Raw genomic sequence first — 22,962 nt, 5'->3', positions numbered from 1 at the left:
AGTATTTTTCATGGTACACTTTTCTTTGGGATTGTACCAGATTTGGGGGTTTTACATTTATTATCTCACCTAATCAACCCTTAATAAAATATTGCTGCTTGGAATGAAATTAAGCATACTCTTCCCTACCATTTTCAATGTGTTCAAAGAGAATATTCCATGACTTTTCTAAGTTTCCTGAAGACTTTCAATGCACACTTCCATTTTTAACATTCAAATAATTTTATAATGGCAAAAAATATTTTATTAAGTGAAAGACTCCATTATTATATCCTATATTTTATTATATTAGTCTGTATTTTACTAGAAAATACTCATTGAATTTTATAATTATTTATGTCTAGGATATATCACAGAAAAGACTTCTTTTTCCCTTAAACATTGAATGTTTAAAAAATAGACTATGCAATGCCCATAGTAGCTGCTCAATAAATGTTTGTTAAATAAATGAAGTAGAAAAACAAGGATAGTTTGTTGGTACAAATAGTAACTGTAGATAACTGTCACAAACTTTCAGAAACATTGTTATTGCCACATATATTGACTCTTTCAAGTAGTCATTTTGAAAGCTAGCAAAAGTAATATGAAAAGGCAAATAAAGATTTTTTAAAAATACATTTTACTTAAATAGCAGTTATGTAAACCTTCAGTTGCAAAATTTTTTAATAATTACCCTTTTATTAGTAACTATATACTTGTGTATAAAATTAAAACTTGTACTTTCTTGGATTGCAAATGGGAATAAATGTATAAAATGCTGTTGTATTGCAAGGTAACTAAGGCACTTTGACACAGTATGAAAAATACTGGATTGCAAGCCTGGAATCCACCACATTAATCTGGGTCTGCTTCTACTTCCGCCACCAGCCTTAGACAAGGGCTTGTCTACTTCAGTTCCCTGACTTTAATTTTTTTTATTTTATTGATTTTAAAGGCAGGGGGAAGAGAGAGAGAAGGGGACATTGTTTTTTATTTCAATTATTTATGCCTTCGTTTGTTCATTCTTGAATGTGCCCTGACGAGGGATTGAACCCAAAACCCTTGGCATATCAGGACAATGCTCTAACCAACTGAGCCACCTGACCAGGGTAGTTTCCTGACTTTTAAAATTAAAACATAGTAAAAACTTTTTCTGCTTTCCTCAAAATGTATGGAAGAGTATTTTTTTTAGTGCAGAATTATATACAGTTTTAAGACATTAATTCAGTGTTAAAACAGGGAGAAAGCTCGGATACATTTTTATAACATTTTCTGCATTCTACTTCATGAGAAAGAGAAATGCGAAAAATAATTACATAGAGCAAATTTATGCAAAATAGAAAATTCCATGCTGCATCAATGGATCAATATTCAGCTAGTCTTAGCCTTTTATCTTTATTATAGTGGTTGATAATTATTGATTTTTATACTGACTCTGGTATCTTTCAAGGTCCAACAGGGACTGCTAAATCATTGAAGACTGATAAAATTATGTTTTTAATCATTTTATTCTTAACACTGTTTTCTTTTATCCTTAGTCTTTAAATATTGATGTGTAGTGTTTTCTGTTAGCATTCTGCTCTCTGGAACATTCCATTAAGATTTCACTTCCAGGCAAGATTTTTCATTCCTGTATTGAGCCACTTCCGTTCTTCTGGCTGAATTCTCCGTTATAATATTGACATGTCTATCTTGTTGTTTCCTGGTCACTATATATGACTTACTAGTATAGACGTGGTAAATAAAAGATTGATTATCTTCATGACACTGAAGAAACTTTTCACTATGTTAAGTATTTCTGGTTTCTCTAAACCTACTGTATTAATCATGGGTCAGTGTCTTTGGTAACTAATTTTTGCATGTATAGTTTTGTCTTCTCAAAAATAAAGTGAGGAATCAAAATGTTACTATAGCATTGCTGATCATAAGGCTGAAATGGCCATGCTAATCATTTGTTTATTTTAAAATTTTATACTATTGCATGGCTTCATCTTTTAAATTTCTGCAAGGTCTCAGTGTATCTATTTCTTTTTTGTAGGTAAACGTAAGAGTAATTCTGGAGGGGTGAAACATATGAATACACCAAATACATAAATGAATTCAAAGTGCACTTTGAAAGAGTATATTTCTAAACAAAGGTGTATTTTTAAATTTCTACCTGTATTTAGGTCTATTACAATGGCTACCATGGAGACACCTCTGAAACCTTTTTGGTGGGCAGTGTGGACGAATGTGGTAAAAAGTTAGTGGCTGTTGCCAGGAGGTGTAGAGACGAAGCGATTGCAGCTTGCAGAGCAGGGGCTCCCTTCTCTGTAATTGGAAACACAATCAGGTGAGCCTGACACTGACAAGTAAAGGGAGGGTGGGCAAATGGGACAAAGGTTATTGGGGGCTTGGTATAAAGTTGATGACATGTTTTATGATTCAGAACCATCATTTCAGTCTGATATCAGTATGTGAACTGCCAGGCTGCAGTGTTGTTCCTGGATTAGAAAAAAAAAGATTTAAAAAAGTGTCATATCCAGGTTAGCAAAGAAATTTATAGAAGCAGCAAGCGATATTTATAAGATTGCTTTTGTTCTAGCCCGACACGTTGGTCTGTAGTGTGCCTTTACTCAAAATCACACCAAACATGGAAGAAAGTACCTAAGAAGGGTCTAAGCATCCCAACACAGATAATGAGACAGGAGAAAAGCTAAATTTTATAAAGGAATGAGGTGAAATGTATTCCTATGATCCAGAGAGGAAAAACATTAGCTCATGCAAGCATTGCCATTCAAATTAGTGGGTTAGCAAACAGCCTAAAAGGGTGATTTTCTGTCCTCTTTGGTCTGGTTCATTTTTCCTGTAAACCATTGTTTATTTTCCATACAGCATTCTGTACTTGCTTTTTGAGTGTATGTATATTTTCTGAATTCACAGCTTTTCTTTGTAATCTGTTACCTACCTACTTTTAGATCTTTTTTTCCCATAGCTGTTTTGAAGTAGGCATGAGGAATATATGTTTTCATTTTAAACTAATGCATTTTGTTAAACAGGATCACATCAGTACCTTTTATTAAGTCCTGTTCTCATTAATATGAACCATTGAATACTTCCCGTTTGTCTGAAGGATGGACAGCTTAGTCACCTTGAAAAGATGATGCCTTTTTTCTTCATAAACCTTCAAATGCTTTAAGAAAAAAAGGCAGTAAAATATCAGTTTTACTGATATTTTGTATCAGTATTTATGGCTTTAAAAATATTGTAACAGTGTCTGAATCAAACTTTAGTAGAATCTCTTTGGGTTATATCTGAGAAGCTTTTATTGAAGACTTTGAACAAAATTGTGTTTTTGACAGTTTGAAATTATAGGCTAACTAGCCTGGGAAAAAAGGATAGTGTCTCTCTGTTCTTTCATAGGAAATGTTGAATCAGACCCCTACTGGGAAGAGAAATTTAATGCATATCTCACTATCTTACTGTCCATGAATATAATAGAAACGAATTCAAAATGCAGTTTTATTTTTGCAAATGGGATGAGTCGATAGATGTACCTCATATTTTTGAACACCTAGGGTTCAACAAATTTACTGGTGGTGCTCTTGCATTTTAACAAAATTTATTCTTCAGTAGAAGGGGGCAGAGAACACTAGATTCTTATTCAAGCATTCTATCGAGCTCTGCATTCATGGCTGTGTCTAAAGGGCATGTCAGCCTTTGATTCTCTCTGAGAGGTAATTATCCTTTTCCTGTCACGGAACAACAAATGATAGCTAACTACAGAGGCACATTTGCAGTAGTCACATTCATCAACTACAGAAAAAAAATTCAATTTAATTGTGCAACACAGCTGCACATGGGCTTTGAGCATTTCTGTTGTTCTCCCTGTCTCGCTATTCCTCCCTCCAGATCTATTTTTTAAACTTTTTTTTCTGGTTATTTTTTCCCCTTTTTGTCTCTTCTTCCATTTTTACTCTCTGTACTTTCTTGTTAAAGTAATTTTCCTTTGTGGCTCTCATTCTTTTTTCCCCATTGAAGGCTATGAATGTAGAAAATTATCACAATTACTCATATAATTGAGCCTCTTTGTAGCAAGTGCAACTCCAGTAGCCTTTCTCCATCATGAAAATGGTTTCATTATAGGGTTTTTCATATTCTCTGACACCATCTACACAGAGGAACAGGCGTGCAGATGAGATGTACTAGGAACAGGCTAGATCAGTAAGGTCACAGTAGGAATAATTAGCTCTGCTATGGAAAGAGCATCTAGGCCTTTTACTGCTACATAAATGTACTGTCCGTGGCTTTTAGTCACAAAAAAACTTACTAACAAATGGAGCTCCCGCCTACTACTTTGAAAAAAAGATTTGTATCAACACTACAATTTTCCATCATTAAGACTAATAACACAGAGCCTAGTATACATCAAGGGGAATAAAAAGAAAAATCTCACATTCAAGTGGCGGCTGGGTGCTGACCTTTGTTCCCTTTTTTTGTGTACGACTTAACTGTTTACAAAAAAGAGCCACACGCCGCACCAACATGCAGGTGAACTCCAGCCAGCACTAGCAAAGCCTCGCCTTCAGTAGGGAGGTCTGATAAATCTCCATGCAGGATAATGCATTTCATTACGTATTCACTACATTAATTCTAGATACATAAAAAAAGAAGAGTAGAATTGAAAGTGACATTGAATTTTAGCTATTTAGATGCAAAGGTCAGTTTTTGCAGACTATGAATTTGCATGTACCAGCTCCTTAGAAAACCAGATCAGTTCCAACAACAGCACTTACAAAACTATGTAAAAAAAAATAACAGACAATGAACTTTTTACTTTTACCCTAATACATTTCAGCATTTATTATTTAGATGGTTTATGTCTGCCACCGGACAGGAAACTGGCCCAGGTTCTAACAAATGTTTGCTCTAGTGGATTGAGCCTCTGATGCTGGACCTCTCTTATCTCACCTTTTCTTATTCAGGCAAACTCTCAAGGGAGTAAATAGAGAAGCAGTCTCCACCTTTATGCCGAAAGTCCTTGGAATCATTACAGACCAAAGGTTTACAAACATCTTTCAACTCAGGCTCATTTATTTTAAGATATTCACCATGTTTTGCATAGCCTCCCTCTACTGACACATCACGAAAAAGAACAAAACACCTTTTATTAGTATTGTGTTACCAAAAACCTAGTGGTCTTGATAGGACAGGAAGATATCTCTGAAAAAGTATTTGACAAAATAGCTTAATGAAAAGTATTCTCTATGTGCCCATTTGCTTCACAAGGGCTAGTGATCTTTAGGTTACAGTGTGTTATTATCTTCACTGCAGCTCCATTTGCTTCAAAATATTTCTAAATCTGTGTTTTTGTAATTGTCTCTAGATGCTATGATCTGCACATATGAGAATATTGTGAATGTGTAGATTCATGCATCACAAATATGTGACAGTTCAATCAAAAATAATTTAAACTTATACTTGTAAATGTCACAATGAAAGTATCAATAAATGGTTTTTAATGTTTAATTCATAAGTATATGTTTTGATATTAATTTAGGAGAATATAAAGCAGATTTTTAAAAATAATCTCTTTCTATTAGATTATGCACATTTAAACAATAAGTGGCTCAGGCAAAATAAGTCATTTTAATGTCATCTGTGATGGATTTTTCTTGACAGCTACTGTAAATTACAATTATACTGCTCCTCTTTGCACATGAAAGTAAGCATTGCAATAAATTATCTTTTATTTCAACCCATCATGTCTGCTTTTCAGCAACAGAGAACCTGAAATAAAAGTTCAGGACTATTGTAAGAAAAACACAGTAATTTGTGATCCAGTTTAAAACAAAAAAAAATTTATCACTCTTTTGGAAAACAATTGTTGGATTTCAAAAATATTACTAGTTATACTTAAACATTCTTTATCATGAGAGAATCCCTGGATTTTTGCATTACTCCATTAAAAGACTACTACTTAAAATAAAAATCTGGAAACACTAAGGTAAAATTTCTTAATTTAGAAAATCAAATGCCTTTGAGATCCTTTCATTAGAAGTGTGACCATTTAGACAGTAGTGCTGTTTATAGGATTTATGTAAAAATGGTAACATAACTATTTCCGTGTGCATTTTTATTTTGTTAGAAGAGTATGTACTAAAATATAGTACTCCTCTGCCCTCTTGGGGAATGTATTCTTAGTCATAAAAATGTAGTTGAAATATATTCAGAATTTGAATTTATCCAGACAACACTTCAGTTGAGGAAAACTGCCTCATGAAAAAGAATTAAACTGAAGAAAATGGTCACAAGATGCAGTTTCTTAAGAGAGATTTCTCTTTCAACTACAAACTATAACTGAAACATGAACTGTAATAATAGAGTATAATTTAAAAGTAAGTTTATAAACTACTTTTATCCATCTTCTTCCTTTTTCCCCTCCTCCCTCTCCCCGAATATTCCATATGAAAGACTTCAAATCATAAATGTGTCAGGCTCATGAAGAAATGTCCTACTGTTTTAGAGAATTTTTAGTTAGAAAAAAAATCAGAACAGAAGAGCTAATAAACACCAGGAGAGTTCTCTTCGGTAGATTTCAGTAAAGAGAAGGCAGACTCCACTGGGGAGATGTCCAGGGCAAGAAGACCTTTATGCTCAAAAATGGTCAGGGCCCTTTGATGGCTGGTGTTGGGGAGCACCTGTGGCAATTCTTGGGCATCCTTGCCCACCCAGCTTTCCATGTATTCCAAAATAATAGGAGGGATGTGCTTTTAAATAGCAGTTTGGAGCATTGATGAGATTTTTATCCCATTTAGTCCCTGCAGATATGTGCTGAAAAGCTAACTTCCAACCCAAAAGGGAAACACTCAAAAGCAGACAAGTGTATACTTAGCTCCTGGGAATGAGGCACTGAGATAGGTGCCTAACCAAGGAAGTGAGGGAAATTTGTCCTGTTCTTTTCACATAGCTGTGAAATCCTCTGACCTTTGCATCCATGTCATATACATTTTATGATATTCCTATAAGCAGATGCTCCAGCAGGATCCAGGCAGTAAATTGTTGTAGGAGAATGCACTCAGATATCTTTAGCCACCTGGTAATCACACAGCTTCCTTTATGAACAAGAGTGAGAGGTATGGTGAGGGGAGGGACCCCAAGTGGTTTTTCAGAGTGTGCTTTCTTCCTCTCCTCTCATTGGAAATTAAAATGAAGACTGCCATTGTAACACACATTTAAGATGTAGCGGTGATGGCTGCCAATCGGTTAGAGACTTTTTTAAAAAACCTAGTTTTTCTTTAAAGAAAAGAAAATGGAACAGTTTATACTGAATGCACTTAGAATTACTGAGGTTTACTGAAACCAAAGTAATATAATTTACAGGTTTAGGTAGAGCCCATTTTTGTAAAGAAAAGTCTAGATTATTATATCTTATTAAATAATATCTCTTCCACCCTCCATCCACTCTCTACCCTCCATTTCTATTCAGAAATGGTATGGTACAAATGGAAAAGCCTTAGGAAACTTGTTTAAGCTCCTGCCCAAAGTGCAAAGATGCACAGAAATAACCACAAAGTACAACTTGGATAAAGACACTGATTTATCATTCCTGTCCGCAGCACAGGCATAGCTTACTGGTTTCAGTGCCACCAGTTACATGGAAATGAAATCTGAATGAGAATCTGCCCAACTGCTGCTTGTAGTGGTATCCTGGTCTAAATGAAGGTATTTTGCAGGTCTGGAGATGAAGGTTAAAAATGTTGAGGGAAAAGTGCATTGATAAGCATGCTCATAAAGATGCTGGCCAAGTGCCTTTGAGTTCCTGTTAAACTAAATGGAGGGTCTTTTGGGAACTCTAGTTTGGGATCTCAGAACTTTGATTTTGTTCAGAATTCTATTATTATGGATAGAGTTCAGGCCCTTCATGCACCTGAAAATATAAACTGTTAATGGTATATATGTTCTTATCTTTCTGGCACTCCCAGAAATAGGCACTCCTAATTTCAAAAACAACTGTTTAACCTTGTAGGGTTGGAGTATATGTGCTATATTTTATATATACAGACTAGATGGAATCCACATGATTTGCATGCAGAAATAACTAGTAAAGCATTAAGAATTAGGAATCATAATGCTAGCCTTTTTAAAGTATCACAGTGATTAAAAAGCATTCTTATGAATCCTGTTAATGGTGTAGGTCTTGAGGGGAAATCATAAATGATCACAAAGTTTTAGAGTGTTTCAAGAATATGGACAAAGCAGATTTGACCTTTAGTGTTACTGTGACTGTTGGCAAAATGTATAATGTTTTGAAATAGACCAGAATAAGGGAGCTATAAAAGTAGGAAGTCACATTTCTAGATCATCAATTTTTTTCTCTGGTCCCCAAATCATTAGTAATTTGCACAGTCTTTTCATGAAACCCCATGCACACCAGGCAGGTTTTTACAACCTGCATTAGATGCACGTGTATCTTAGTTATATGGATCTCCGTGTGTGTGTGTATCTGTATATGTGTGTGTATGCACACTCACTTGTTGTCTAAAAGTAGTCTTGTTTGCATGCTGTACTAAGGTAAATGACACAAACTACCATGTTAGATACCTACTTTTTTCCTCATTTATCCAAAGGGAATTTTACAAGCAAAGATAAAAAAATTAATTTATTCCAGAATAGTAAAAACATATTGTTATTATCTGACTTTAAATATAACTGATTCTTTTCTTTTTCATAGAATATTTTAAAGTGACTTTGTTTTATCTATGTATGCACTTAAAACTTATCTAATTTAATTAAATATTTTTGTTTGGTCACTTTTAAAGCCACATAACTCATCAGAATGGTTTGCAAGTCTGTCCACATTTTGTGGGACATGGGATAGGATCTTACTTTCATGGACATCCAGAAATTTGGCACCATGGTAAGAAAGTTAATTTGGGAGCTACTTACTGAATAGAATCAGGGTAAGGCAGTTTTGCTCCTGACGCTGTAACTTTGAATCCAATCCCCATTATCATCCTATTCTGGGTGTGGATGCAAAATTAGAATTCCAAGGGCATTTAATCATAACCAGCACATTACTATGTTACTGGATTAGAGCCCAGTCGTTTCAACCCCGAAATAAAGTTTATTTGGCTTTTTGTCTCCTCCCGGAGAGTGATGGCTGGAAGGCGCAAGCAATATTCGTCTAGAAAAAGTTACTGAAAACAAAACGCGGCTGCACCAGTGCTCCAGCAGCATGCACATACGACTGTTTTCTGTTTCCTTTTTCTACGCCCTTCTCTGACTGCTGACTGTTGTGGTTAAACTTCATTACATCCTACACAGCGTTGACAGCTGATGTATTTAGCAGCATGTACTCTTTAGTGATTTCTGGATTATACCCATCCCCTGCTCATTCCCCAGAATCTCTTGTTTTTCTCTGCCTGGGTGTGCACCCCACAGTGGGAAGGCAGGGGTGGGCTACAAAGTGGTGGTGGGGGTGTTGGCATTAGGGTAGGAGGGAGTCCTTTGAAGTACCCCCAAGAGGAGACACACCTGCACCCAGACCAAAGGACTCTGTGCAGGTGTGCACCCCCTTGGGTGCTTGGGGTGGGAATAATCCCTGGAAGAACTGCTGCCTGGAACCCATCTGCTGGAGATCCCTAGAGATGCAACAGGTCAGAACTCCCCTTGAGCCAAAGAGCCCCACTGGAGGCGCTCAGAAGGGGTCCAGGAGGGTGTGCAGACAGGGCCTCACAGACATGTGCCCCACCCAGAACCAGCACTTGGAGTTGTTTGAAGTCACCCCTGACCTTGCCTCCTACTTCAGCCTGCACCCCAGGTGGCTGCCTTCCCTTTGCATCTGTTGCCCAGGCTGTCTTTCTCTTTGTGGTGGGGGTGGTCCACAAGCAAAGGACACAGCAAAGCCAGGAGACCTCNCCAAAGAGCCCCACCAGAGGCAGCTCAGAAGGGGTCCAGGAGGGAGTGCAGACAGGGCCTCACAGACATGTGCCCCACCCAGAACCAGCACTTGGAGTTGTTTGAAGTCACCCCTGACCTTGCCTCCTACTTCAGCCTGCACCCCAGGTGGCTGCCTTCCCTTTGCATCTGTTGCCCAGGCTGTCTTTCTCTTTGTGGTGGGGGTGGTCCACAAGCAAAGGACACAGCAAAGCCAGGAGACCTCATAACAAGTGGCCAGGGCAGGGGGATCCTGACAGCTGTCCAAAACACCCAGGCTGTCCCTGCTAGGCCTTGACCCCAAGTGTAGAAAATGCAAAGGCTGAGACCCAGGAGCCTGGTGTTTAATCCCTGGCTGGTAGCCTATACCCAGTATTCTAGAAACTTCCACCTTCCCTTCTATACCAAAAGAAAAAAAAAACTAAATTACCAAGTTTGTTCAGCAGCCCAACCCCTCTAATTCTGTTTTTCTTTATCCTTCTCCCCATTTCCCTCTCCCACTCCCCCTACTCCATGTTTTGTTTTTTACAGCAAATGACAGCGATCTACTCATGGAGGAGGGAATGGCCTTCACCATAGGTCAGTGCGGCAGCTCCCCTTCAGAGAGCCACGGCTCCCCAGTGGAAGCAGAAGTGTGGCCTGGGCCAGGCAGTCCATGAAGGACTAATAAAGTCAATCAGCATAATGGAATAATTCAGATGCACAGTAAATCTGATTAAATAACATCCTCAAGCCCCATCTTCCTAAATCAGATACTTACCGACACATTTAGGAGACGGCAGCCCTCCAACCTCTAATTCTGTTACCAACATAATGTGGTATTTGGGTTTTTGGGGTGTGTGTGTGTGTGTGTGTGTGTGTTTTCATTAACACCCAGTAACTGGAGGTGATTATGTCCCTTGCTCTCTGTCAGCAAGTGGCATGCACTCTCTGGCGGCCCATTCCTGGCTGATCATGTGATTGGTGTCACTACCAAATTCCAATCACCTAAGACCCGGAAGGCATCATGTTTCTGACTGTGGGACTTAATGGAGAAGCAATTAGAGTGAAATATGAAAATGGTTATTTGCTGATTAATGAACATTTTGAGCATGTTTTAAAAATTCAAATATTTTTTAAAACTCACTGGTATTTTATAAGAGGAACTGGTGTTTGGGTGGTTATTATCCACAGGGTCCTAATTAAGGCTTGATTAAAATGCCCTTTTTCCTCTAAAAAATTACGAACTAGGCAACTTCATACATTTTGAATGCCGTAACGTTTCCTCTTCCTACTGTTTAGTTTGTAGTGGGCTGTGTAAGCAACATCAATTACCAGCCCTTGCGATATGACAACATGAACCCTTGGAGAAGTACTTGGTGGGGGGGGGGGCTTCTTATTCTTTTTTGACAATCAGTGGAAACAATGTTTGACAAGAATTTGATTAAATCACTGCAGTAAATATTTTCCCTCTTACAGAGCCAATCATAACCGAGGGATCCCCTGAATTTAAAGTTCTGGAGGATTCATGGACTGTGGTCTCCCTGGACAATCAAAGGTGTTTGCTTTCTGCCCAATTGCTTTTAAATTGTATGGGAAGGGAAGGTTGTACCCGGCGCTGGTTAGCTGCGCTCCCGGCACCGCCGCTGCGAGCCCCAGTCCTGACCAATGCCTTGTGCATTTCAGGTCTGCCCAGTTCGAGCACACAGTTGTCATCACGTCGGGGGGCGCTCAGATCCTGACCAAACTGCCCCATGAGGCCTGAGGAATGGCCCCATCGTCGCAGAGGCTGGGCCCCTTTTCTCCTAAATTGCTGAAATCCAGCTGGAGAACTTTTAGAAGAAACGTGTGGACTGCAGGTTGTGCAGCAGCCAACCTAGTACTAGAAGGGTCTTGGAAAACGCGGTGGGGATCGGAGGCAGTTGGGAGCTCAGATCCGAAGCCCTGCGCGGCTACAGAGAGACTACTGATCTTGGCGTGGGGCTCGGCTTCCCAGCTTGGGAAACGTTTCCGGAACCGGGTATGGGGGTGCCCTCGTTTTGAAGACGTGGGTTTGCCAGCGGTGGGTGTTTTTCTCTTTCCCTTGCTTTGACAATGCCCAAGTAAAAATCTTTCACCTCCTAAACCCACTGTGTCTGTGCTCCTTGTCTCTGACAATACTACTACGAGGGTAGGAGAAGAGAGCAGTTGGTTAATTTTTGAGTTTCTGAACTTGTCACAAGCGCTCACATGAAGAAAAACCCGAGTCTAGCTGTTAGCTGGAATTTTTCTTAGCCTTTTTTTTCTCCCTTGTGGATCCTACTCTGGCTGCCCTGAGGATGCTCACAGAGGTCAGCTGCTCCCCAGCCCTTCCAGTTCCTTCCCCTTCATAACAGCTTTGCAATGAAAAGATCAGCTGGAATGGAAGGGTTGGTCACAAACTTTTCTTCTTTCTTTTTTTGCCTGTGGGCTGAGGACTCTGGCCCTTCTTCGGGGCTTTATCAGTCTAAAAGCATTACTTTCTGGTCCCCTTCGGCTTCTCTGAGGCCCTCATCCTGCCCTGAGGTGCCATCCCAGAGGTTACCTCACACACACACACACACACACACACACACACTCATACACACGCTGGACCGTTTATTGCACTAGCGATTGAAGCATGAGCCCCAGGCTGGTGTAGCCCCTAAACTGACCTCTCCCAACACTGACCCCCTTTGGCAGTAAATAGCACTCTAGCACTGGGGTGCTGGAAGGTCCCAGCAAGAAGGGATCCGGGAATTTTTTAGGGCAAAGGCCTAGTTAGCAGGATTGGAGCTGGCGAGTTCCCCTTCAGTTCCGCCTGCCTGCAGCTCCACCTGCTTCAGGAGCAGGAAATCCAGTCCTCTCCCAAGACCTCTTCCTGTCTGAGTACCTCCCCTTTCCTTGCACTAGCTCCCCAGAATCTATTCACACCTGGACTCAGGGGTAGAGAAGGATTGGGCCTCTATCAGGCCACCTAGAAGATAGCCCGTCTCTATTCATCACGGTTTTAGGAACAAATCCAGTTAGGGTGCCCTCGTGGTCAGTGGTTCTGCTAACTCTTGTTTCTACTGAAGCAGGTTTTGCAAAGTTGCCATCCACTTAAATATAACTTGGCCTTAAATATCACACCAAGGAAATGTAGGGCTCCTAGAGTTCATGACAGATGGCTTCTGTAATTAGGTCCCAAGAGCCAGCTCCTCTCTGTGACACTCACAGTGGTGGGAAAAGAGAGAGGAAACCGAGTTCAATGAGCATGCTGGGAAAAGTGTTCAGTTCAAGCTTTTCCCTGAACTCAGGATTCTCCTGAGTGTCCACCAACCCCTCCAGTTCTCTTTTGCTGTGTCCGAGGATGGAGAATCTGGATAGAAATGATTCTGATTGTAGTGGATCTGAGAGCTGGGAAAGACAAAGAAGGGGTTGAATATTTTCAAGGTTTACAGAAAAACTTTTGGGGTCCTGGGAGTTGGGCAAGCAAAGGCCTACAGACTGAGGTGGCTGCCCTTGAACGACCCGGAGTCTCTAGAGGAGCAAGACCCAGACGTGCTTGGGAGAGTTTTGCCTAAAAGTGACTTCACTTGCAGTAAGATTGCAGCTATTAGCCTGTATCTTGTCTGCGGATCAAGTTCCCCAAGAATAGTAGTATTAGGATCACAGGATTTCACCAGCCACTGGACAACACATTGCTTGTGCAGCAATTATTCCAAGGTGGGGGTATTTATGGGACAGGTTCATAGTCCCACTTATTAAAGTAACTAACCTAAAGTTTAAGTATCATACGCGTATATGTGTGTGTATATACCAGCGCCAAGATTCTGCAGCTCTGTAGAAAACAAACTTCGTTTAGACTGAACTACCTTTAACGTGCTTTAAAGTTGAAGTTAGGAAGCGGATTTTAAAATACCTGGTCCGCTCTCCACCCCTCACCACCGCCAGCTTAACTGGCTCCAAATTTCACCCAGGGCAGCCGGGATTCCAGCCCATGCGTAGCTACAGTTAACACCACCAGTCACCAGTCATGCAGTGTCTCCAAAAGGCTCTCGCAATCCGTGACTTTCGGAATAAATGGAAGACTTTTATTTCCTCTTATAGTTGGGACAAGCAAAAATGTAAGCAAACCGGAGTTTCAGAACAGGTGTTGCCTTAGCGGCAAGGGGAGGAAGGGTTCATAAAGTAGAGTTAAATCGCACGTTGAGAAGCTAGTCCAAGCTGGTGTGTCTGCGCCGGAGGGCCCCAGCGTAGCCGCGCTTCCCTAGACTGCTTCTCTGGGTCTAAGAAATGAGTCCGGCGTGTATACATTACCTCTCCCACAATAATCCATTTCTAAAATGAGCAAGGCTCTGAAACCCCTTCCCTTGAGGGGGATGCGTGCTGGTCTTTTGTTCCTCGGAGCCAGCCCCGCTCACTGCGCTGTGAATGTCTTGAATTTCCCCAGGTGTGGACGGACAGAGAGCCCTGGAGACAGTGGTGACCTGTGGCAGCCTCTCTCTATTTCCCCACCCTGCAGTTATTTGGAATAAACCGGCCCTGGGTGGCCCAGCTGTCGGGTTTCCTCAGGCGTTGCCCTGAGCACCTGGATCCGCCAGCCCCGCTTCCCTCTGTCCCAACCCCAACCCCGCGCCAGCCAACGCGATCACTTACGTGGTCAAGGGCCTGCAAGGCGCACACGAGACCAGAGAGGTCCGGGCGGCATCCGTGCTGCTGTGCAGGGCTCACCACACCGCGCTCCACAACCCAAAACAGGCGCTAGGAAGGAGCAATTAAACCCACAAGTGCAACACAGAAATCAAGAAGAGTCCAGCAGCTCCTGGAGTTGTCTGGTATGTAGCGGAATCATTAGCCGGTTGTTGCTACAAAGTATCACCGTATGGTTGGGTGATTAAGGAAAAAAAATCTTTTTAAACGTTGGCAAACCCATCATTGGTTTGGAGGGTTGGTCGTGGGTTTGTTTGTTTTGGGTTTTTTTTTTTTTGCTTTTGTTTTTCTTTTTGCTCCAACCATGCTGCCAGGAATATTTCTACCCCCAATATCCTGCCTGTAAACTAAAGGAGAGGAATTCCACAGGCAGCAGCTGCTGCTACTGGAGTTAAAAAGGAGAGAAGCCCCTTCCACTAATATCGGTAAAAACAGCACCAATGTTCTGTTTTGAATGTTCATTTTTATTGGTGTTCTTCTGCCAAAATGTGCTTGATTACAGAGGTTTGTCCTGTGATCACTGAGCACTCCAGACAGGGGAAGGTGCATCGGCGAAGGTTCAGCTCAGGCCAGATCAAATCCCAGGCTGTTTAACATTGAAAGGCTGCGTGTTGCTATTAGTGTTAAATATATGGCTAATTATGCGTATGAAAATTAAACATCAGTGTTATGCTAATGGGGCGCCTTCAGCTGCAGATCCAAGCACTTGAGACTACCATTTAATCAAATGAATCAGTAACTAATACATCTGCACGTGTGAACTTTCACAAGATCATTTCCCCGTTCCCGCCACACCGCTAAATTATGAAAGAATTCTCAACACTTTCTAATTACCTAACAAAATAATGACAGCGGGGATGGGGGGTGGCTTTACGCACTTTTCTGTACCTAGCGCTCTAAAAGATAGAAGGCGCCCTGGCTGCTTTTAGCCCCACCAGCCCTGCCCCCGAGAACCGCTTTGACCATTGAAGATAAGGAGGATCCTCGGCGACAATGAGAGATATATCCACGCACAGATATGTGATCCTACCATTGGCTTGGTTTTGCCACAGGTTTCTGTGTCCCACAGGAGTTTGGGACTCCTAAACCCACAGCACTCTCGCCAGAGCCCAGGATGCCGGAAAATGACCACCTGGAGCCCGCGGCTCCAGCAACACGGAGCCCGCCAGCTCTTCGGCTCCACTAGGCGCCGCGCCCTAGGGGCGTTTGAGCCCTGGACCCGCGGCGCAGAGGGAGTGGAGAGAGGAGGGGGTGGTGGAGGAAGGTTGGGAGGGGAAGAGGGGGGAGTGTCGGGGAGTAGGGGGCGGTGCGGCTGCCTTTCCTGGGAGGAGAAGCGCGGGATCCTGGCTCACCGCGCGCACTGCTTTTATCAGACCCGTGCAGCCTCGAGCTGGAGGGGCCAGCTGGGCCTGGAGCAATGCGAGCCGGCCCCAGGGAGCGGCGGCGGCGGCGGCGGCGCGGCGGCCGAGTGAGTGAGTTCACCCGCAGGGCCCCAGACCTCGCCCCAGGGATGTGGCAGAACGGACCCAGGCTAGGGCGGGGCCTCGGGGAGAGCGATGCTCTAAGCACTAGACGCTGGGAAGGAAGCACTCTGTTGGCCGCCTCCAGCGCCCCCCAGTGCGCGACTTCGCGCTCCGGAGGCCGCGGCCAGGCTCCAGAGCTACCCTAGCTCAGCGCCGGACCCAGTGGCGGAGGCGACTAGGAGAAGCGGTGCCAGGATCCCCGGTGTTGGGAGCGGGAGGAGGATGGGGACTGTAGGGGGAAGAGGGCGGCCGTTGAGTAGCAGGTTGTTTTCTGGGAAGTAAGGCACATCGTGAGGCGAGAGGCTGAAGAGCCGCGGGCCGCGGTAGACCTGGCGCCGGCGCCACAGCCCATTGTGCTCCCCACCCGGCACGCTCTGTTGCAGAGGAGCGAGCCCCGGCCGGGAAGTGCGGACCCGTCTCTCCCGAGTCCCGGCCGCCTAGCCCGCTCTAGTCCAGCAGAGCCGGAGCGCCTCGGACCAATCCCCGGTGATTATGCAAGGCAACGGACCAATCAGCTCCGTCAGCTCATGAATATTTATGACCTCGGCTGAGTCAAAGCTTTGAAGCGAGTTTGGGGAGCTCAGCAGCATCATGCTTAGACTTTTCAAAGAGACAAACTCCATTTTCTTATGAATGGAAAGTGAAAACCCCTGTTCCGCTTAAATTGGGTTCCTTCCTGTCCTGAGAAACACAGAAACCCCCCAAAGGAAAGCAGAGGAGAGACAGAGACCCAGACCCAGACCCCGCGAGAAGAGATGACCATGACCACCATGCCAGAAAGTCTCAACAGCCCCGTGTCGGGCAAGGCGGTGTTTATGGAGTTTGGGCCGCCCAACCAGCAAATGTCTCCTTCTCCCCTGTCCCACGGGCACTACTCCATGCACTGTTTACACTCGGCGGGCCATTCGCAGCCCGACGGCGCCTACAGCTCGGCCTCGTCTTTCTCCCGACCGCTGGGCTACCCTTACGTCAACTCGGTCAGCAGCCACGCGTCCAGCCCCTACATCAGTTCCGTGCAGTCTTACCCGGGCAGCGCCAGCCTCGCCCAGAGCCGCCTGGAGGATCCAGGTACGTGCGCCTGCCCGGGAGAGGGAGACGAAGAGGTACGAAGGAAGAAAGGGAGGGGAGGTGGGTGGGGAGAGAGAGAGAGAGAGAGAAGGGAGAGGGTGAGAGAGAGGTGGGATGGGGGTGGGGAGGGCACCGGAGCAGTGGAGGTCTCGGATATCAATCTATGAGTCCTTGTCATGGCAAAGAAAATTTTAAAAAATCCATCCAACTAACAACTATCCAACAAAGAATAAATAAATCCGAGAGCGTCCCCTGGCACTAGCTGGACCTCTGGGTGGCTGCGTGCGCCGAACACACAATGCCCTGCTGGAAAACAGAAACCCACATGTGCACGTATCAGTCTCGGTAATTATTTATTGCGTAGCGCTATAAACAATGTATGCAATTAAGAGTAATTAAACCTCAACCACTGCCTGCAAAAATAGCACTTTCCCTGCAAAGGCAGGAGGTACCCGCTTGGGAACTGCCCCAATCCGCCTGCAGCGGCCCAAGTCGGGCCCACGGATTCTACGGGACCCTTCTCTGGCTTTCGGAGTTTCTTGAGCGTTCTCTCTCCTGGCCCTGCCTCCGGCACCCCTCGGTAGCCACACCAAAGGCTGTCCCTCGCATTAATAACTGCTCCCGCTTCTGCTGTCCCTCCAGGGGCTGACTCCGAGAAGAGCACGGTGGTGGAAGGTGGTGAAGTGCGCTTCAATGGCAAGGGGAAAAAGATCCGCAAACCCAGGACGATTTACTCCAGTCTGCAGTTGCAGGCTTTGAACCGGAGGTTCCAGCAAACTCAGTACCTCGCTCTGCCCGAGAGGGCGGAGCTCGCGGCCTCCTTGGGACTCACGCAGACGCAGGTACCTCGCCGCTGCCCCACCGCCACGCAGGATTCCCACGGCCCGCCTGCGCCCGGAGGTTCATGTTTGGCTCTCTGGCCTTCATAGTGGGGGGAGAGAGGTGTGCGTGTGTGTGTGCGTGTGTGTGTGCATGTGTGCGTGTGTGTGTGTGTGTGTGTGTCCACCACCCTTGGCTCTTCCGGCGCGTCTCTCCCTTCCTTCTCTCAGCTCTGTCTCTCCCTGCATTCTGTACTCCGCGCTGCCTGCTGCCTGCCTCCTGGCCCTCCGTTGCTGGACAATTTGATTAGGGCGCAGGAAGGATTTCCCCAGACGTTTTGTTTGGGGATTCTGAGGTCACACGTGCCTGAACAACTGGAACAATGGATGCGGGGCTTAATCCCTTCTTCGGCTTTAAAATGTGTGGCTAATCACTCGGGGCCTGGTCCAGAGCCTCTGTACCCACCCCCACCCCCGCCCCCACTTCTTCTCTCCAGGTCAGGGGAGGAGGGACCCTTTCCTCTGCCTGCTCACACCTCCCAAGTCCCAGACCCTGGAGAAAAAACGGGACCTGTCTTCCCGGATTTCTTTAAGACTGTGGGGAGCCCATGAGCGTTTTGATGCTGACTGGCGCAGGTTTCCAACTTCCAGGGCCTGGATTTGGAGGAGAGCTGGGGAGAAAAAGAGACACTAAGGAATGGTTGACGTAAGTCTGAATAAAAGTTTAACGAAAGCTTTTGGCCTCCTCGGTCAGCTCCCAACTCACTCAAGGGCAGAAAGGATGGCAAAGAGATTGCGGATTGCATAGCAAATAAATTTCCTCCACTCCTTTCTTCTACTGGATTCTTTTATTCATGTTCATATTGGAATTGAGGCTTTGTGTTGTGCGGGCTCTGCATCTTCCCCAGATGATTGCCAGCCAGGGTTGGGCTGAGCCCCTGGCGGGAGAAGGCCTGGATCCTCTCTTACCCCTCACCACCACGCCCCCTGGCTCTTGGAGAGCTGCCCCTGCTGGCCACCGGCGGCCCGGTCCAGCACCTGAACCTGTGGTTCTGATCGGTGGTGGTCGTGGTGGTGGAGGTCTGCTCCCCCCAGTCGGTCGGTTGGTCACACAGGGCAGCAAGAGGCATCCTCTCTAATTGTCCCATTGCCCCCTTATATTCCTACCGCCAGGAAAGGCACAATGGACCTAGCCCGAGTCACGTTGCTGTCCGCTCTTGCAGGTCAAGATCTGGTTCCAGAACAAGCGCTCCAAGTTCAAGAAACTGATGAAGCAGGGCGGGGCAGCTCTGGAGGGTAGCGCGCTGGCCAACGGCCGGGCGATGTCTGCCGGTTCGCCGCCGGTGCCACCTGGATGGAACCCCAACTCCTCGTCCGGAAAGGGCTCCAGCGGCAGCGCGGGCTCCTACATCCCCAGCTACACGTCATGGTACCCTTCGGCGCACCAAGAAGCTATGCAGCAACCCCAACTCATGTGAGGTAGCCCACCCGTTCCCACCCCGCCTCCTTTCTGTTTCCCCTGGTCTGGCCCCTCCTGCCTCCCGGTCCATCCACCCTATTCGCGTGCCCTGGACCGGGAGAAAGGCCTGGAGGGAAAGAAGAAGGGACTGTGAAGGCAGGACACCCACCGCCTCCTCAGAACCCCTCTCGTTCTGGACTGGCTACTTCCCTGGTTTCCACACTCTCAGCCGGAGCCCCTGCCTGGGCCGGGAGTGACCACAGAGAACGACGTGGAACGCAGTCACAGCCGCGGGAGACAGCCAGCGCAGCAAGGCAGCCCGCTGGGCCCAGCCTGCTGGACCGGACCCACGACCCTCACCCAGCTGTGTGGGACTATCAGGAAAAAACAAAAGCAATGTGGAAAAAGCAAAAGCTATTTTCTGTCCTGTCCGTCTCTTGTCTCCTTTCGCTCTGTATCTGTGCGCTCACAAGTCGAGGTCCTCATCTGTCCGCTGTTCTCATTCAGCATCTGAAAAAAGTCACCAGGTCCAAGAGGCGCAGTCCACCCCGCCGCCCAGTTGCGGATGCTGGGATGCTTTGCTTTTTGAGACCTTTTCCTGGGCCTGCTCAAACATCTGTGTAGCTCGTTCTGGAACTGGGGGAAATTAGAGGGAGGGGGGTTTATTTATTGAGAAATGGACTTCGCCTGAGGCTCAGTGTTGTCCAGTGCGCGGTTCTGTAGGACAGGAGGAGTGCGCTGTCCAAACACGCCCACTACTTTAAATGCACTCAGAAAAAAAAAAGATAAGGAGGACCTGGTGATTTTTAACTTACACAGTAACTTTTGTACTTAACTGGTATAGAGAGGTTGGAGCTAAATGATTTGCATATTTTACATTTCCCACATTATTTTAAGAAAGAAATGAAGCCAACACAATTTCTCGTCTCGAGAAGAATGCTTAATCTCCTTGCCTGGACAGAAAGGAAACTCTGAATTCCCTCCCTAGGGAGAAGGAGAGAGAGGACCCATGAGCATCAGTGAGGAAACAGGCGGGTGTGAGGAGGGCCCCAGAGCCCATGGGCATTAAAGTAGGACAAAAGCAGCTTTCCCACAATCCCCAGAGGCTCGACCAGAACAATTCCAGTCACCACGCCAAACGCACAGTCTCCAGTGCAGGATCTAATCGATGTACATAGTATTATTGTTGTTATTAATTATTATTGTTATTATTATTGTTCTGTAAACATGTTGCACAAACTTAGCTTTTTTTCCCTGTTCCGTTGTGTGTGGCTGTAAAACCTGATGCTTTGTGAAATGAGAATCTTGACATTTTACTTGTGAAATTTGGAAAATGTGATCAATTGAAATCAACCGTGTTTTGTGTTCTCTATGTCAAAGTTTAGTTTTATATTGAGAATGTTAACTTATTGCTTTGTATCTTGGAAAAATGAACTTTGTAAATAAGTTATAAAGTTTCTTTGAGACAGTAAATTTATGGTTTCGAGAAAGAGCTGCTGTATTGTGTGCTGAGTGAGACGGTCCGGAGTCCGGGCCAAACTTCCCCCTCGGGGGCACCACGCAGGGGCAGAGACCCGGGCTCCAGGCATACCAGAACGAGGGGCTTAGGCCTGCAGGGCGCCCTCAGGGGCAGTTCTTCTTGCCTAGAGCCTAGCTCCTGACCACCAAGGGGACGGATCCCTAAGTTAGAAGAGTCCCTGGGACAGGGGGATCAGGAACAGGTGCGGCAAGGCAGAGCCTGGGCTCAGGAACCAAAGAGGCTGGGCAGGCCGGCTGACAGGAGGAGATCAAAGCAGAACTCAAAGGCAGCGGGCCTGTGAGATTTGAGTGGTCCCCATCTCACACCCCCCCCCCCCCAGCCACCTTGCAGGAGGCCTAGAAGCCTGAAGGCCGCGCCGACGGACTTTGCCCCTCGCCTCCGCGGGGGTCTGGCCTCTCCAATTTTGCTTGCCAGGAGGGCGCTGGATTTCGACGCCGAAAAGATGCGGCCAGACGCCATCAGGATCCGTCTGTCAGGCCACCAGCCAATCAGTCACTGAGCTCCGGGGGCAGTGTCAAGGCTCTACCGGGGGCCCTCCGCAGTGACTCCTACCCGCAGGGGCCCATCCACAAGGAGAGGCCCATTCCTGCTTAATGATCCCCGGCTTTCCCTCTGTGCCTGGGAGAAATGGAGGAGTCAAGGGAGGGACGGGTGGGCTCCGTTTACTCGTTGGAACCAGAGGGCTGGCCGAGCCCCTCACGCCAGCCCAAAAGTCTCCGGGCCAGGCGGTTACGAGGGCACCTCCGGTGAGCAGTTCAGAGCAGTTCTCTCTAGATGGAACAGGTGAACCAGCCTGGCGCCCTTCTCTGCCCCGCGGCCCCGCGCCTCCACCCAACCGCAATCCCACATCCCGAGGCCGAGCCGAGGAAGTTGAGGGAAGCCGAGGGCCCCGACGGGCTGCGGGGAAGGATTCCGGTTCCCTCACACCCGCCTTCCCTCACATCCGCCTTCCCTCACATCGTCCCTCCACCTTTGGGGTTCCCCTCTGCAGCGCATGGTGGGGAGCAGAGTGGGGAAGGCAATGATCTGTGTTGTGACAAGCACCCATTTTTCAATTGGTGCTGGTGAAAGATCAGATGCGCCAGGCTCTTCCGACGCCCTTTGGGAAGGGGAGGGGAAGTGGCGGGGGGAGGTGGTGGAAAGTAGGGAGGCAGTGGGTTATGGAGCCCGGGACCCTGAAGCCCCTACTGGGCCTGGGAGCGGGGCTTTTCTTCCCCCGCAGGTCCCCAGAACCTGGAGCGCAATTAGGAGACAGGAGACCTCAGAGGCCAAGGTGCTCGCGCGGACCGGCCTCGAAGCTGAAAGAGGGAGCCGATCACTCTGGCTGGGCTCTGGCGCCAGCGCACAGGTTTCACTGGGTTTGGCTTCCCTGCAAGATGAGCCCCTGATAGCGGGGAGCTTTTAGTAGATTTCTCTCTGCGTCTGAGTCGGGTTCCTCCGACGGCAGCCAGGGCCCAATGCCTGAAGCCACAGGCAAAATCTATTTGGTCAAGCGGATTTTAATACTTTGATATATTAGCTTATACTAATTTAATAATCTCTTGCTAACAGTTCAAATAGAGAAATTATTAGTTTTAGCTAAATGAAGGCGGTCTTTAGTTAGGCTCTATTATAATTATAAGCAGTTGTACTTTTAAAAAATGTTAATCTCAATATAGGCCTAATTAATGCTGCCTTGTTACTGACAAGTAGTTCATCAAATATCTGATTCAAAGATTTTCATAATGAGTATATTAATTAAACTATGAATAATCTAAAGGTGGTTATATTTAAACAATACCTCATTATAATGATTAAATACTGATTTCGAATACTATGTCTTAACAATTGTCACTTGGAAAACACAACCTTTCCTTGTGTATGAGTCTGTAATGGCAAAATGCAATTTTTGGATTTTTCCCCTTGTTCAAAAAATGTGAACCTCATTTTAAAACACTTCTGAAATAGGTTACACACAGCTTAATGATTATCAAAATGACTCTTTTC

At 45.6% G+C, this 22,962-nt stretch overlaps 2 protein-coding genes across 3 annotated transcripts in view; both read left to right on the top strand.

Moving 5' to 3' along the window:
- METAP1D (methionyl aminopeptidase type 1D, mitochondrial) overlaps positions 1 to 12,001 on the top strand; it is a 79,260-nt gene extending 67,259 nt beyond the window's left edge. The window contains exons 6-10 of the mRNA XM_037044456.1: positions 2,148 to 2,311; positions 8,781 to 8,878; positions 10,429 to 10,476; positions 11,356 to 11,434; positions 11,563 to 12,001. Coding sequence (XP_036900351.1) covers positions 2,148 to 2,311; positions 8,781 to 8,878; positions 10,429 to 10,476; positions 11,356 to 11,434; positions 11,563 to 11,641 — 468 coding nt within the window. The 3' untranslated portion in view covers positions 11,642 to 12,001. The remainder of the gene's footprint in view (positions 1 to 2,147; positions 2,312 to 8,780; positions 8,879 to 10,428; positions 10,477 to 11,355; positions 11,435 to 11,562) is intronic.
- A 4,770-nt stretch (positions 12,002 to 16,771) lies between these two features.
- Positions 16,772 to 19,484, top strand: DLX1 (distal-less homeobox 1). Of its 2 annotated transcripts, XM_037044739.1 has the most exons (3): positions 16,772 to 17,159; positions 17,802 to 18,001; positions 19,201 to 19,484. In XM_037044739.1, the coding sequence occupies exons 1-3, from the start codon at positions 16,847 to 16,849 to the stop codon at positions 19,453 to 19,455; spliced, it is 768 nt and encodes a 255-aa protein (XP_036900634.1). In that variant the 5' UTR covers positions 16,772 to 16,846; the 3' UTR covers positions 19,456 to 19,484. The 2 variants fall into 2 exon arrangements, with proteins under 2 accessions (XP_036900634.1, XP_036900635.1); XM_037044740.1 differs by lacking the exon at positions 17,802 to 18,001 and having other exon boundaries at positions 19,201 to 19,277.
- Positions 19,485 to 22,962: the final 3,478 nt, after the last annotated feature.

This window comes from Sturnira hondurensis, unplaced genomic scaffold, assembly GCF_014824575.4.
Source record: "Sturnira hondurensis isolate 20B ecotype Veracruz unplaced genomic scaffold, ASM1482457v3 Scaffold0004136, whole genome shotgun sequence".
Classification (NCBI taxonomy): domain Eukaryota; kingdom Metazoa; phylum Chordata; class Mammalia; order Chiroptera; family Phyllostomidae; genus Sturnira; species Sturnira hondurensis.
Note: the sequence above shows the minus strand (reverse complement) of the source record. Positions and strands in the feature narration are given on the sequence as shown.